The following is a 16,525-nucleotide window of genomic DNA, read 5'->3' on the forward strand; positions in this document are numbered from 1 at the left end:
GGGTATGTTGGCCTACTCTTCCACGCTGGCCAGACTTCTTGGAAGAGGTGGAAGTGCCCACACTTTAGCCGACCACACGCGACCTGCCCATGGTCGGAGTACGGCACACCGATCTCCAACTGCTTCTCGGCGGTCACTTCAGCACCCCAATTCTGCTCCCCCCGCCCCCCGCCCCAAACAAAGACAAAGATCCCCTGCATAGCCCGAGAAGACTGTTGGGGCAGTGCTGGTAGCAAGTAGCACCTACACGAGGGGGTGGGTGACCAGCAACACGCCCGGCCGTCTTTGTCTCCCCAGTGCCGATGTTTACTACACACCGCACCAGGTGCTCATTTGAGGCTGAGTCGACCTAGGGGAGGCCCAGGACCGGTTCAGATCAACGTCACTGGTGTTGGCCGTGAGCAGAAATCTAACTCGGGTCGCCGGGTTTGTAGCGCAGCGCGCTAACCGCTACACCACCGCTCTCCACACCCCCACCACCACCATCACACACAAGAAAAGGGCTTAACTCATTGATCTAGTTTGCTAAAAGACGTTTAATGTTAAACAATGTGAATTAAAGGCTGCAGCGTTGACACTTTGTAAAAGCATCAGACCGTTCATCCCACCCAAGAACCCAATGCCCCTCGATGGTGGCTCAGCATCGTGAAGAGGCCCCACACCCCATCCCAAAACGGGTGGCATTTGTAAACAGGGCAGGCAGTCATAATGACTGATAGCATTGGCTTATACCTTAGTCTAGTCTATCAAAACGTATTATGTAGATAAAGGCAAGTACAAAGAGCATTAGTTTATTGCGTACAACAGGTTGGTATAGGTTGTAGTGCTACTCGGTGCACATAGGACAGCCAGTGCAAAAACAAAATGCAGAATTGTGCTGCACTTCGCTCCAACATATAGGTTCCCCGCCTTCACCAACCTCGCGCTGACTGGCGTGATGAAGTATGGTCAAAATAACCTCCCCACGACCCACACGGCACGAGGAGGCCCTCATCCAGCAGTGGATACACAAAATGGCTGTGCGCGTGCATCATACAGTCCTCTGGTGTAGTCCTTTAATTGGCATTTCGATGGAAACATCGCTTGAATGTCCACCACCGCTCTGTACGAATCGTGGCGGTTATTTGACCCAAACCTCACGACTCTGTGAGTTCAGTGCGGATTGGCGTAGGCGGGAAATCCCGACGTTGCAGCCATAGTACGGTACAACAACGCAACATTTTACACTTTGCTGCAACTCACCTCTCATGCCCATCAAGTAGTTGCGTGGTGGTTACCCGTCCGGGCTCACACGCCTGGCTCAGGTTTCAGAGATCTCGTGAAATTGGCTCGCATTTTGAGTTATTTGCATGTGGACAGGCATATATATGTACAATGTGCGTCGTCAATTGTTAACAGTCACGTCCTACAGGCCTAACTGGATGCACGCAATATCGTGAGTGCAGGGAATTGATGCTCGATGATGAATTGCATCGAGGTCACACGCCTCACACGTTGGAACGGGCTCTCATTTTAGAGTCGCTCCTTTGCTGTCGAGATTGCAGAAGCGATCGTAAACGTGCAAGGCAGTTTGCAGCACAGGACATCACTGTTCCACATGCCGCACAAAAAAAAATCAACAATACCATGCCGACTAGGGTTGCCACCTCTCATATGCAAAAAAGCAGGAGGAAGAATGTATTTAGTTGAAGTTCTTTCGCACCGTACGTAACTAACCATGCGAATTGGAGGTGCGTGGGAAGGACAAGAAACGAAACACAAAAGGCCGTTCTATAGAAATGCGTTTTCAATCTAGATTTAAAAGTGGATAGCTCCAGTGGCTTCCGAATATCGAAAGGCAGGGCATTCCAGACAGGCGATGCAGTAAACTGTGTTTATTTGATGGTTAGCCAAAAGCCGCTGCGAGGATGACAGGAGAATATCTCGAAAAACCAGAAGAGGGGAGAATTACATGTAACTGCGTTGTCTGGAGTGGTGTATTAATGAATATTATTGCGACTCAACAGACAAAAAATAAACTGTGGCTTTTATTGTCCAGGGAAGACCGAATAGATTTCCCAGGCCAGCAGCTGCCTCAACAAGAGAATTAACCTGGGAAAACCGGCACATGTGGCAACCCGAATCGCAGGCTTCATCAACCAACCCCCTCCCAAATACATCGCTGATTCCCGGCCAAATGCCACCCGCGTCTCACCCACTTTTCCCAAACCATCAAATCCCACACATACCCTCATAATTCCATCTGAACCATCATAATCCCATCTGAAACCTCATCATCCCATCTGGACCCTCATAATCCCACATAGACCCTCAAAATCCCATCCAAACCCTCATAATCCCACACAGACCCTTATAATTCCATCCGGACTCTCATTATCCCACCGCCAATTAACATAAATTTTCACACAGGCGGCAAATGCAGCTGCTATGTTCTTGATAGTGGCGATTCCCAAGGTCTCTTCATGGAAGAAGTGACCCAAAGCAACAAACAGCTCTCATCTTGTAGCGATAAAAATAGCCTGCGTGTTCCGGGTCATCCAACTACAAGTTTCAGGATTTTTTGTGAGTGAAAAGAATGTCTTCCAAGTGACTTCCACGGGACCACACCATGGCGTTGTAATCGACTATTTTTCTTTGTTTGTTCTCGATTAGTTGGGCACCCTTTAAAAATGTTGCCGCCCCCACGTCCTGCCTCCCGAAGGCGGGAACCCCCCCCTCCCCCCCGACAAGCCACACCCAACATGACGTGGCCGATGAGGCAGATGACATCACCAAGCCCGGCCCATCACCTCCAGTTCAGTGGCACACATGGTGAGGAGAGGTGACACTTTTTTTTTGTCCTATGATTCGTGTTATCCGATTAGTCGAGCATTTGAGCCAATCGTCGGTGGAGTGATCAATTACTTGGATAATAATCAGAGAGCTCAGTCGTGGCTGTATGTGATGAATCTGCAGCGTGTGACTGACTTCATTTTAAATGCATCAGAGACAGTGATGTCACTAAAGTGCCAGGGTGGCATGTTTAAAAGTCACTTAAAAGTATGTTATTCTCACCAATGAAGCTTCAAACTCATGCGGGACGGCGTGAGGGACCCACAGCCAACCCAAAGGTGTCTAGCTAGAAGATCACAGCCGTCGTTTTCTTTTGGGGGAGGGGGGGGGGGGTGGGTCGCGTTTTCTCTCTTTCGTTGACGCCGAATATTCACGCGTACATAGCCACGGTCATCCACTGCAAAACACACACACGCAACCACCCGTGCACGCACATGAGACGCAGGAGCAGTTACGGTAAAACGCATTCATACGCGATCCGTCACACGTCGGCGTTTGTTTTCATTGGCACCAACTTACGATGCGTACAAATGGACGGCGTACCTGGTCAAATGGCATTTTCACGAAGCCTTTCTTCTCCTTGTCAACGGTATAAAAAGCACCTGTGGGAGAAACGCATCGAGATGCGTGGCAATGGTCAGTTTTCCGTGCGCGCACACACGGTGCTTTGGGTGGCAAGAATTGCGCGAGAAAAGTGCCACTTGTTCCCGAAAAGAAATGAAAATTGACGTGAGCAAAAAAAACAAAATCTCAGGAGTGCATCCAAAAGCGTGCGATGCAGTGACCGTCTTTGTTAGATGGCTAGCCAAAAGCCGCTGCTACGAGGATGACCGGAGTTCGCGTTGATGGTTCACTGCAGCCGGCCGATGCGTGGTCAGGTCGCGCGTGGTCAGGTCGCCCGTGGTCAGGTCGCCCGTGGTCAGGTCGCCCGTGGTCAGGTCGCCCGTGGTCAGGTCGCCCGTGGTCAGGTCGCCCGTGGTCAGGTCGCCCGTGGTCAGGTCGCCCGTGGTCAGGTCGCCCGTGGTCAGGTCGCGCGTGGTGGGGTAAAATTTGGGTACTCCCGCCCCTTCCAAGATATCTCGCCAGCGTGGAATAGTAGGCCAAATATCTTGTCAAATCTAGAGAAGCCATCTAGAGCTCTCTAGAGCTCCCGCTAGAGGAGGCCCTTCGGCCAGCATTGGCGTGAGCAAGAAATTGCAGGGCTGCGCCTTCACCTTGTCAACTACCCGTGTGTTTACAGCACAGTGGCACACGTACTCGCTCGGCCGCTTTGTCTCCCCAGTGCTCATATCTTGCGTAATGCGCAAATTACTCGTTAGAAGTGGAGTCGACGTAGGGGTGACTCAGGACAGGGTCAAAATCACAAACAGAATCTGTATTTATACTGGAGTAATCTGATGAGCTATTTCAAAGATGTCCTGTATATATATAAAGGGTGGCCAAAAAGTCGGCGTTGTGTCACGGACCGCTCGTGCTGGACACTCACGGAACATCGCGTCCAGCCGGACGAGGCAGGTGATGTAGTCGTTGAAGTTGATGAGCATGCTCTCATCCGTGTAGCGCATGATGATCAGCTGGTACATTTGGCTGTTCAGCTGGAAGCCTGCGTCACACGGGGATGAGGGGGGGGGGGGGGGGTAGGAGGGGCACGCGACCGAGGGGCATTCACGTTAGCAACAGCGTTCATTGGCAATCGCGGGTCTGTATCCGGCTATAATGTATGTTGAACGTGTTGTGCACCCTACGTAGCCAACGATGCCAATTGAACGTGTGGGAAATACTCCTGCGGCTCAAGCCTCCCGCGTAAACCACGTGACGTACGTGTGGCCACCCCCGCTGTGACTCCCTCTGCCTGAGCCCCTGTTGAGGGAGACACACGCTGCCGCTCCGTGCAGCGTCCCTACTGCTCGCTCCTTCCTGCCTCTCTTCTCCCTCCCATCCCCGACATCTTGACCCGGGTCATTCCATCTCCCCTTCCTTCCCCTTCCCGCCCTGCGCTCACCTTCTTTACGCTCATCTTTAGCCGTGCCCTTCATTGTCTGAGTGGCATGCCGAGAGACATGGCAGCTCGCCCAGGCATCGAGAGATACGGACTAGTGAGGTGAAACGGAGGCAAACAAGAGATATCGAGATGCGAGAGCTGAAGGTAGGAGATTCGTGGTCACGTGTGAAGACGCTGTGACGTCACGTGATGTCATATCGTCTGCACACGTGACGTATGACGTCGCATGTCCACCAGCACGCGCTTATTTCATTATGTGGCCTCCCTGGAAAATATGAGCCCTGGTGTATATGATCAACATGATCGATATGATCAATCGCTTTGGCCACTCCATACACTGCGAGTGCCCGTGTTTTCGTGTCCGTACCAGATGCGGTGGAGGTTTTTGTAAGCGGAGGTGCGCACCCACCTGCGGCGTTGAGGGCGTTCTTCATCTCATAGGAAGACATCGTTCCCGACAGGTCTTCGTCATGTTTTCTGAAGATGGCCTGAGAGAAACATAAAAATAATCATCTAAATCTACGCGGGAAAACTCGGGAGTCATCGACACGGCTCCTTTTGCCCTTCACAAAAACCAACGCGGCTCAAAAATCAACGACATTGGAGCAAAGTACAGTACAACGACGGACTTTGTTGCGCTGCCATCTGATTAGGACGTAGCCCGGCAGCAGCCCACGACACTCGCTTTGTGGGATCGTAACGACGAGCGGCATTTGAGATTTCGACAAGGCTGGCGCAGCCGCGTACGCACCTGCCACTTCTTTATCTTGTTCCACAGGATGCGAAACTCCTGCAGACCCAGCTTCCCCGAGCCGTCCACCTAAGCGCAGATTTAAGGTCCCCAACGCCAAATCCCAACAAGCTTCACGTGAAACATGCACGCTCTGTCAGGCCACCGAACGTCCAGGTGCGGCCATGATGGCACCCCGTGGTTCCAGTTATGCATGGTGGCCACCCATCCAAGCACAATCCACCGATTATCACAGTGGGCTACGTGCGGTGCGAAAAAAGTTCAACAAACATACGTACGTACATACATCCCAGTGAAGCTGACTATTTTGGGTTTCGTCCCCATTTAAGGCTTTCTCGTCTGCTGCTCGACTAAAGACACGTGCCCAGAGGGCAGCCGCGAGACCGGCTGCTCCTCACCTCCGAGTTTCGCGGTCAAAATACGATTTTGTCCGTTTTTGCAAAAATGTGTGCGCGTTCCAAAATGATTTTTTGTATTATTATAACAACTACATAATTTTGCGATGCTCCATTGTGTGCTACGACGGAGGGTCACTGCCCAGAACGTCGCTTACTTAACGTGCATTCTTTTCCTTTTAAGGGCATGCACTTTCAGAGTTATTGACGGACGTATTGGGTTTTACTATTGTATTATTATTTTTGTCGTCGTTGTTGTTAAGAGGCAGTGGGGTGAGGATACGTCCGTGAGGGCGACGATGCTGCGGCACGCGTGCATGCTGAAGCCGGTCGACTCCAGCTCGCCATCTGCAACGAGCACGCGTACATATCAATAAACTAAACTAACTACTTTTGGTTTACCAGGTAAGGCACACTGAGCTGCATAGCTCTTTTTTTCAGAAATGACCTGGCCGCAAATGATTGCTCAAAGAAGTGGCTTATCGTTTGCAAATTTATAGCAGCCAAATACTCTGAATGCACGTTGATTCTAAATAAGGAGGGAAAAATCAGAGGACCCGGATAAAAATCCACACGACCATGGGGAGAACATGCAAACACTAAATATACAGCAGGCGTCAGGGTCGGGATCGAACCCACGACCTCCTGTATACCAAGCGAGATAGTTAACTACTTGCCACCAAGGCACCCCCATTATTTTTAGAAATAATAATAATGATAATCTTTACTTACAGAGTGCCTTTCATACCGTGCAGTTCAAGGCCAGTGTACACAAGTTAAGATAATATACACGTAGGAATACATGAAGAGAAGGGAAATTTATTCAAACAGTATAATAGTCATAAAATGCCAGAGTGAAATCACAAGGCTAAATTATAGAAGTAGGCCTCAAGCCTCGATTTAAACATAGTCACTGTGGGCGAAATCTCTGATGCAATCGGTCAGAGTTCCACGGTCGGTCGTGGAGTCCGAACACAAGAAGCCACCTCCTCTCCTTTCCTCCTGAGCCTTAAACCTCGCAATGCACAGCAGAGGTCACTACCATCAACTGACCAAACTGTACGCGGAGGCCGATATGCAACCTGGTGCCATACTATTCAGGGCTTTAAATGCTAGTCATAGAATTTAATACACATTGCACTTTATCTTTAGTCCATGCACAATCGTATGTATGATTCGCCCACTCCCGAGATTTGATAAATTGTCACGAAGCTGGGAAGAGATTTGATCGAAGAATCAATTCTCTCATGGAACCCCGGTTTTATTTGCATGTAAAATGTGCTCAAATTATACATGTGCGTGTGATTCGATGTTTGTATACCGAGTAGAATAATACATTTCAAGCGATTAGTCATTTCTGTGACTCCCGTGTGATAATACATTATAACAGATGATCGTAAAATGAGAGACTGTACTAGGCCCAGGACTTTTGGATATTGCCACCAGTGGATTCATTTCAGCTGGAACAGTCCGGCTGAAATTCCAGGAATTATTTTAGCACGCCACATTCATCTCGCCTGATTTTGTCCTCACGAGACTGCAGTGGCGTATTCATGGCATAATAGGAACACCGGGTTGCAACAATCCTTGCACAGAGTTTGCAAGCGTCCATCGTCGGAGGGAAACATGCATCCAACCAACAATGTTTTTGCTTGGCAAGGACATGCAGGGAAAATTACCGACTCTCCCAATTAACAACATTTTGCCTCCCAAAAATCCGAAGTGATAACGTCCAATACAAACAAGCAGGTGGCAAAGTCTTTCGGAAGAGTGACTCGCGTTTTATTGGTTAGAATCTTCCGGAAAAGAGCATTCCCCCACATCGATTTACATGTCAGGCCGATGTTTACACCTGACTGCCAAATTGGTTTTCTGTATCGACACAAGCACTGCTTCCCCCCAATGTTCCGTTTGGAATTGATAAAAGCTACCATACTGCCTCTACTTGACTACTGTGACATCGTGTATAAATCAGCCCCAAGTACTGTATTGAAGAAGCTTGATTCCATCTATCACTCGGCCTTAAGATTTGCATTGAACTGCCCATATAGGACTCACCACCGTGATCTCTACATTGGGTCAAACTTAACATCTCTTAATGTTCGACGGCTTGTGCACCAGATCTTATTTATTCACGATGTACTTACAAAAAATTCCGCAGACTACCTACTGGATCTCCTCTCTGTTTCAAAGAACAAATTTGACCTCAGGTCTTCGCTCATTTACCAGCTTCACATTCCCTATTGCCGTACAAAGACTGGAGGAAGGGCCTTTGCTATTGATGCCCCCAGGGTCTGGAATGCTATTGCCAATAAACTGCAACTTGAATCACTACCTATGAGATCTTCACTCAAAACTGCTCTAGAGGAGTTGTACAACCCTAAATTATGGCCCTAGATTTTGGTGTTATAATTTATTTATGTAGTTTATTGTAAAAAATTCGGTCACAGTCCCTATGATCACTGTTACATTGCATTCATGGCTTTTATTTTGGTGATTTCGAAAACGTTTTTTTTGTTTTGGCCATGTTAATGTTTATTGTAGTACGGAGTTAGACTGATGGCCTTAATCTTAGTTGTCTTGTGGTTGTTGTTGTTATTTGACTTGCATCCCACTGAGATTTTTGCACACAGCGTTGGTGTACGGTGCTATTTCAGGAATATTTTGATGTTTTTTTCCTGGATTTTCTGTTTGCACAGTCACATAATCACTTTAAGGTGTTTTCTTGTTCATGTGTTTTTGTTTGTTGCGGTTGCACCCGATTCAAGAGCCGAATGGCTCAAAGGGCTATACCAAATAAATGAATTATGAACTATGTCTCTTGAGCAGAGCCTGTGGCTTCGAGGCGGTGACGTTGCCCCACAGGGCTCAATGACAGCGCGGCGGAGTCATCGAGTTTCAACTCCGACTCAAAGTAACGCGCGCACCGCCAAGGGGCGCGGCCGGGTTCACGTACCGTACCTGTGTAAGACATCACCTCACGGACGTGCGTACATGCGTGCCTTTGCACGAAGAGCGACAAAGCGGGTGGAGTGTCGCGGTGACTCACGCTTGGCAGTGATCTTGTTTAGCATGTCCTGCAGCTCTTTGGGGCTGATTTCCATGTCCTGAATAAAACAAATTACAAATAAATCAAAAATGACCTAATGTCTGAAGTTTCAATCGGATCGAGATTTTACCGTGACCAAAGCCGCCAATGATGCCACCACCATCCCTACCTTGCCTCACTGCCAACGCTCTCAACCCTCCGCCAGAGCCCGCAGCTGTTGCACGGTAGACACACAGCGACCCCCACAATCTGACCTCAACAGCCTCATCCCACCCACCAACTGCTCTTGGGTCTTCTCTTCCCCTTGGTTTGAACAATTGTTCTCGCGCATTCCTATGAGTCCAGTCCATGAGAAATGCGAACAATCGCAGGTCACCCAAATGCTTGACTCGGCAGTCGGCCCTCCTCCAACCTGCCCACGCATCTCCCACCCAGCGCAACCGTTTTGGCTCAACCGCATCCACAGAATGTACCCTGCAATGTTCTCTTTGGGACTTATGCATTGCTTAGCCTGTCCTGGCCATCGAGTGCTTAGCATCCGTCTCAATTATTCTGGCGACATCAAGCTGCCAGTTCTCTGACCCATATGGAAAATACAGGTCGCACCCCTGCCAAAAAATACCATTGCTTTAAACCCAGACATATTCATCTTATCCTTGAAAGTGGTTTCCATAGCCCGTCCAAAGTAATAATAATATCTTGATTTGAAGCTTTCGTGACTGCAGGAATCCATATTCTTTGGTTCTTTCGGTAAAGTCACATAGGTATAAAATAAAATAAATCACGACATTTCGGGTGCAACACAAGCGTCCATCATCAGGAAGGAATGATTTATACCCAGACACATTCATCTTATCTTTGAAAGTGGTTTCCATAGGAAGGAATGATTCTACGTGACTTTACCAAAAGAACCAAAGATAAATAATATCTAATAATAATAATAGCTTCGCAATAATTAAGTACATTTGGTATTTGTTCCATTCGTGTCGCACAAGGCTATCGGGGAAGGCGCTATGTTGTAAATAGGGGCGATGTTGCTGTGTGTGATTATTTGAGTGTCATTTTCCACGCTTTTTGGCAAATTTGGACAGCGTCGCCGGCACAAGTTTATCTGTCGGCAAAAAATGCACAGTTAACAATGCACCCGCAGTATTAAATGGGGCGGCCACTGGGTTTCTACTGCGAACCCCGTATACGAGCAGTAAAACGCGCTACTGCCCGGCCCTTTCAACGCTCATTTGCATCCGACCACATCACCCTCAACGCGCCAGATCTCAACGAATCCGGGTCGAGCCTGGTTAGTACTTGAATAGCCAGTGTCGTAGTGACATGGCCAGGATGTGCGGCGCAGCTGTGGATTTTTGCATCCATCTGTGCGGATCTCTGCTCGTTACCCACTCATACGTGTGGTGGGTTTTCTCCGGGTGTCTTCGGGTGGCTACCACACGAAGCCCAGCACTCGTTTAATTTGCCAAAACATCCCAAAGTGGCGGGACCATCCCAAAAAAGAGTCTTGAGACTCGGCGAGGCTTTGCTAGCTAAAGGGAATTATTATTTTTCGATTTAGAGTATTTGGCTATTACTGTATTACTGATAACGGTGAATTAGTATTACTGTATTACTATGAACGGTGAATTATTATTGATAATGTGCCATTTTATTGAGGGACTGTGTGTTATCTTGATGTGGTTTGGGACTGTTTAGTTGTTATTTTTGCTGCCTTTCCCAAGCTTGATGAATCGGACTTTATTAATGAATGCATCGCTTATTTATATTTATTGACTTTGCTTACCATGTTCTCTATTTTGCACTCCTATCATGTGGTTTTTTGTATTGTTTGCTGTTGTAACTCGCTGACCCGTCCCATACTGGACATCTGTGGAAAAAAGAGAGCTTCATAGGCTCATCAGATTCCTCCGCCTGCGGTCAAAATAAAAGATTATTCTGACTCAGATGATTTACCTCTCCTGCGAGCCGACCGAACAAGGTTTTAAATTTACGATCGTCCTCGGTTTCCGTTCCAGGCTTGGCCACATCATTCTGGAATACACAAAAGCACACGGGGTGAGGGGAGATGTTAACCACATCACCTGGTATACAGGACGTCGTGGGTTCAATCCCAACGCCTGTAATCTTTGGAGTTTGCATGTCCTCCCGGTAGTTGCGTGGATTTTTCTCTGGGTCCTCCGGTTTTTCCCTCCACATTTAGAGTCAACATAAATTCAGAGTATTTGGCTGCTATAAATTTATACGCGATAAGCCGCTTCGCTGAGCTATAATTTGTGGCCAGGTCGCTTCTTATGTGAACCTTACCTAGTGAAACAAAAAAAGAGTTTATAGTTTTAACAAATTCTCATACAAAGACATTAGATCCCTGTACATAAGCACAGTTCTGATAAAAGCACAGTTTTGATAGAAGGTACACATCATTACATACACCGGTAACTAGTGTGCTACACCGGTTGCAAACTACTTTGGATATAAGCACACCACGTGGCTTTGCTCCCACGTGGTGTGCTTAAATCCAGCTTCTATCGTACCGAAATAAATCATAGATTTAAACAAACGATCTCCATTACAAGTGCAAGGACCAAACAAGAAATCAGTACTGGCTGATACAGTGAAGCTCACATCATATTTTTAAGCCTTTTGTCAATCCACTGCAGGATGGAGGCCTCCCCACACAGCTTCAGTTGTGGAGGGTAATTTGACCATACTTCACCATTCCGGTGAGTGTGGGGTTGTAGGGGGGTGGGGGGGTCCAGGGTGGTGGGGCTAAACGAGTTAAAATGATCACTTAGCTCTGCCAGTGCATATCTGCAGTGCTCTAACTAATGTGCCACCATTCCACCCAAGTCACTTAGAACTCACCAAATCTATTTCTGCTCCGATCTTGTCATCCGATTCCCTTTGGGGGGGGGGGGGGAACCCACAGAAAAACACACATGATGTAGACAAAGATAAAGATCCCCTACATAGCCTGAACATACTGTTGGGGCAAGTGCTGTTAGCGAGCGCCTATGAAGGCTGGCATGGCACACGTGGGGGTGGGTGGCCAACACCACGCCTGGCCGCCTTTGTCTCCCCATTGCAAATGTTTGCACACCATACTAGGCACTCATTTGACGCTGAGTCGACCTAGGGGAGGCCAATAACCAGTTCAAATAATCGCCACCGGTGTTGGCCGTGCACAGGAATCGAACTCGGGTCGCCGGGTTCGTAGCGCAGCGCACTAACTCTCCCCATATACACATCTGTACACATACATACACACACACACACGCATATGAAGGATCGTCCATTGACACTGACGTGTAATGCCAGCCCCACTCTGCCTCGGTGATTCGAGACTGAATTATTGATGAGATAGGAGCGCAATTTTTGACTGCACTGGATTCCAGTGGTAGAGAGACGGATGGGCGGTGCGTATAGCTTCCTCGTGAGTGAGGCGCGTAATCAAATACGAATAATATTGTAACACCCATTACGGTTGATTAGAAAGTACTTTGCTTTGAATGGGCTTGGGCATAATGCGTCGTTACAAGCGACGATGAGCGATGGTCGAATCTAACGATGTAGTGGGAGCCAAGGAGGTAATGGCACCTAAAGTTGCACGTCCACTGCGGAGATGGAGCAATGCAATTAGGTTCACGGCTGGAGCATCTTTCAGATGGCTACAAGTTACTGCTCCCGTACTGTGACAGTCCTTGAACCAACAAATGTCAAGTTCCTACCCAGTCCAGAGAGGACTAATTCAGCTTTACTTAGACCAATGTAAATGTGCAAGGCACCCAGTGATATTAACGACCCTAACCGTTGTTATCGTTCACTCCAAAATAAAACCACCACCCCCAGCAGTACCAGAGAGTTCGTGTGAGATGGCCCCGACGGCTCGGAGGTGGGAGCACGAAGCCAGCTCCGACTGCGATCTGCCACCACTCACCACCACTGCCTCCCACCACCATCACCAGCAGCATGACGGCCAATACAACTATCAGCACCACCAGCACCATCACCACCACCGGCACGACCACCACCGCTACTACCAATAATACCACCGCCACATCCAGCAACAGCGCCGTCAGCACCACCAACATCAACAACACAACTATCACCAGCAGTAGCAGCACGACCATAGCTCCCAGCACCAGCAGTAGCAGCAGCAGCACCGCCACCGCCACCAGGGCAAGTAAGATGCACTCCATCACTCCACAGCGGCCAACACTGTCCTCTGCGAAACAACGCCGCTAGCTCTGTGGAAGAGCGAGCGGCTCGCAATCGAAAGGTTTGCAAGCTCAAATCCTGGTTGGGCTTCGACTCATCATCCTTAACCCTTCCCGTCAGGGCTCAATACAATGCGAACCGCTTTGTGGGGGGGGGGGGGGGGGGGGAGTCAACAGCTGTTGTTGACCTGCAGTTTTATTTTCCCTCCCATCACCGTCTCTGTCTCAGGGCTGTAAAACGGGAAATTCGCTCCGACCCTGGCCCTCTCTCTCTCTCCTCTCTCTCTCTCTCTCCTCTCTCTCTCCTGCAAGGGGAGCGAGGTGTCAGCGGCGTCGCCGCACGCCCGCGACGCACTTGGAGCGGTTGGGCTTCTCGGCGAAGACGCGGACGAGGAAGTCGGCCTCCTGGTGCGGCTCGAAGGTGGAGGGCACGATGACGTACTCGCCCGCCGGCAGGCGGAAGCGCTGCGACACCTCGCGCAGGTTGATGAACGACGGGCTGCGCGCCTTGGAGGCGTTGTAGAGGAAGAACTCCTTGGGCATCGGGCCCGTCTGATCGGGGATCTGCAGAGATATGACCCCGCCGGGGGAGAGAGAGATGACGACGACGACGATGATGATTTTTATTATTCATGTTTACGAAGGAAAAGCCTCGCTGAGTCTCAGCAGGGGTCCTACCAAATGTGTCACAGTAAGGCGTGAGTTTGCTGCCGTGTGTTGCATTGTTATGTTATATGGTAGGTATTTTTTGTTACTTATGAGAGGAACCCGGAGGAAACTCCATACAGAACACGGGGAGACCATACTAACTCCAATACCAATACCCGCCATTCGCCACTCAGTGACGGTGACGTCACCACGGCGCCTGTGCCAGGCTAGGTGCACTTTGTGGCCACGTGAAGTGTTGAAGGCTCGCTGACAGGACGACTCGGGACAGAGCCAGGTGTCATGGGTTGGCTGACTGAGATGGCTGGTAGATGCACCAGCTGTAGCCCCTACTGTGCCAACTTGCTGCATTTTAGCTGCCTAGCGCTCCTCTGATAGGGCACAAATACCATACAAACTCCATACACTCACTCACTATCACAGTGGGAGGACATACAAACTTCACACAGAAACGCACCCGAGTCGGGAATCGAACTCAGGCCCTTCTTGCTGTGTTACCACTGTGCCAACCTGCCGTCAGTGATGACGATGACTGTCATGGGTTGTTTTGCTCCAAGATGAACTCCTGACAAGGTTTACATTTGTCAGCGAATATTTTCCAGATTTGCTAGCAGACTGGAATAGGTAGCATGCAACCGATTGTCACAACCATAGCGAAAGGTATACAGGATGTGGTGTGCCGGGCACATAAATAGTGAACCAGATATACCCAGCTGAAATTAAGCACTGATCTCCACGAAGGTGATAATGATAGAAGCTGTCATGATGTTAATGATGACCATGATATCTAAGTAACGAGATGGTTATTTTGTTAAGAATTGTTATCTTTCCCAGTGAACTGCAGTGTCTAACAACGAATCTAAACTATCTCGGTCTGCATCTTCGGATTAATGACATTTCGCATTAAGAAAGTATTTTTATTTTCATTCAGACACTTAATACCCCTCCCCCCTCCCCATCACCCCCAATATCATTGATGTAAAAAGCCTTAACATTTTATGAAAGGTGCTGCTATGTAACCTGTAATTATTATTCTCCTTAAATGATTATGTATAATGTCGTCTCTCGTCACAGCCAATCACGCATTGGTCTAGGGCAGGCGGCGGTGGCAGCAGTCATAGCCATGGTGGCAAGATGTTACCTGCCTCGCCTGGTATACAGGAGGTCATGGGTTCAATCCCAATCCTGACGCATGTATATTTGGAGTTTGCATGTTCTCCCTGTGATCATGTGGATTTATCCCTCCATATTTAGAAACACGCACTCAGATTATTTGGCTGCTGTAAATTTCCACACGTATGTGTATGTACGTTGAACTTCTGTTGGCAGCGTACACAGTCAACCGTGCTAATCGGAGGTGCGATTATTATAGCTGCTTCGTTGAGCAATCATTCCTGGCCAGGTCGCCTCTGTAAAAGAGCTGCATAGCTCAGTGGGCCTGGAAACTGGTAACATTCAAAGGTGTAGGCTTTTATTCGTGTTCGACATGCCTTGTAGATGGCGTAGCCCATGGTGAGCATGTTGCGCTGTTGCTTGCGCATGTTCTTCTGCATGAGTGCTACGATGAAGGAGCAGGCCTTGCTGCCGGTCTCGTCCGCCTCGTCGTCCTCGTTGTGCAGCTTGAGGCGGAACTGCGGGTTGGTCCAGAACGTCTCTGTGGGTCCGATTCACAAGAAAATGGAACGGCGGGTTGGTCCAGAATGTCTCTGTGGGTCCGATTCACAATAAAATGGAACGGCGGGTTGGTCAAGAACGTCTCTGTGGGTCCGATCACAAGAACACGGAACGGCGGGTTGGTCCAGAACGTCTCTGTGGGTCCGATTCACAAGAACACGGAACGGCGGGTTGGTCAAGAACGTCTTTGTGGGTCCGATTCACAAGAAAATGGAACGGCGGGTTGCTCCAGAATGTCTCTGTGGGTCTGATTCACAAGAACACGGAACAGCGGGTTGGTCCAAAACGTCTCTGTGGGTCCGATTCACAAGAACATGGAACGGCGGGTTGGTCCAGAACGTCTCTGTGGGTCCGATTCACAAGAACATGGAACGGCGGGTTGGTCAAGAACGTCTCTGTAGGTCCGATTCACAAGAACACGGAACGGCGGGTTGGTCAAGAACGTCTCTGTGGGTCCGATCACAAGAACACGGAACGGCGGGTTGGTCAAGAACGTCTCTGTGGGTCCGATTCACAAGAAAACGGAACGGTGGGTTGGTCCAGAATGTCTCTGTGGGTCCGATTCACAAGAACACAGAACGGTGGGTTGGTCCAGAACGTCTCTGTGGGTCCGATTCACAAGAACACAGAACGGTGGGTTGGTCCAGAATGTCTCTGTGGGTCCGATTCACAAGAACACAGAACGGTGGGTTGGTCCAGAACGTCTCTGTGGGTCCGATTCACAAGAAAACGGAACGGCGGGCCAACGGTTCCACTACGCTCTTTTAAACAGACATCATCGACGTCGAAACAATACAAATGCGAATGTACGCAATTGTATTGTACGGTCATTTGGTTTTTTTCACTTTATATATATTTGTATAGTTTATATCTTATCCATAATACCACAGCAAGAAAATTTGAAAAAAAAATTCTTGCTGTGGATTTCACACC

At 48.9% G+C, this 16,525-nt stretch overlaps 1 protein-coding gene across 1 annotated transcript in view; it reads right to left on the bottom strand.

Moving 5' to 3' along the window:
* Positions 1-518: 518 nt before the first annotated feature.
* The window catches only part of LOC116947736 (calpain-9-like), a 37,629-nt gene continuing 21,622 nt past the window's right edge, over positions 519-16,525 (bottom strand). Inside the window, exons 10-20 of the mRNA XM_032963791.2 lie at positions 15,409-15,572; positions 13,608-13,816; positions 11,901-11,937; positions 10,992-11,069; positions 9,030-9,087; positions 6,264-6,328; positions 5,586-5,654; positions 5,244-5,322; positions 4,319-4,435; positions 3,376-3,434; positions 519-3,229 (exon numbers count right to left, since the gene is read on the bottom strand). Coding sequence (XP_032819682.1) covers positions 3,203-3,229; positions 3,376-3,434; positions 4,319-4,435; positions 5,244-5,322; positions 5,586-5,654; positions 6,264-6,328; positions 9,030-9,087; positions 10,992-11,069; positions 11,901-11,937; positions 13,608-13,816; positions 15,409-15,572 — 962 coding nt within the window. The 3' untranslated portion in view covers positions 519-3,202. The remainder of the gene's footprint in view (positions 3,230-3,375; positions 3,435-4,318; positions 4,436-5,243; positions 5,323-5,585; positions 5,655-6,263; positions 6,329-9,029; positions 9,088-10,991; positions 11,070-11,900; positions 11,938-13,607; positions 13,817-15,408; positions 15,573-16,525) is intronic.

The sequence above is a fragment of the Petromyzon marinus genome, chromosome 31 (genome assembly GCF_048934315.1).
Source record: "Petromyzon marinus isolate PM22_M1 ecotype Great Lakes invasive population chromosome 31, UKy_Petmar_22M1.pri1.0, whole genome shotgun sequence".
Lineage (NCBI taxonomy): Eukaryota > Metazoa > Chordata > Hyperoartia > Petromyzontiformes > Petromyzontidae > Petromyzon > Petromyzon marinus.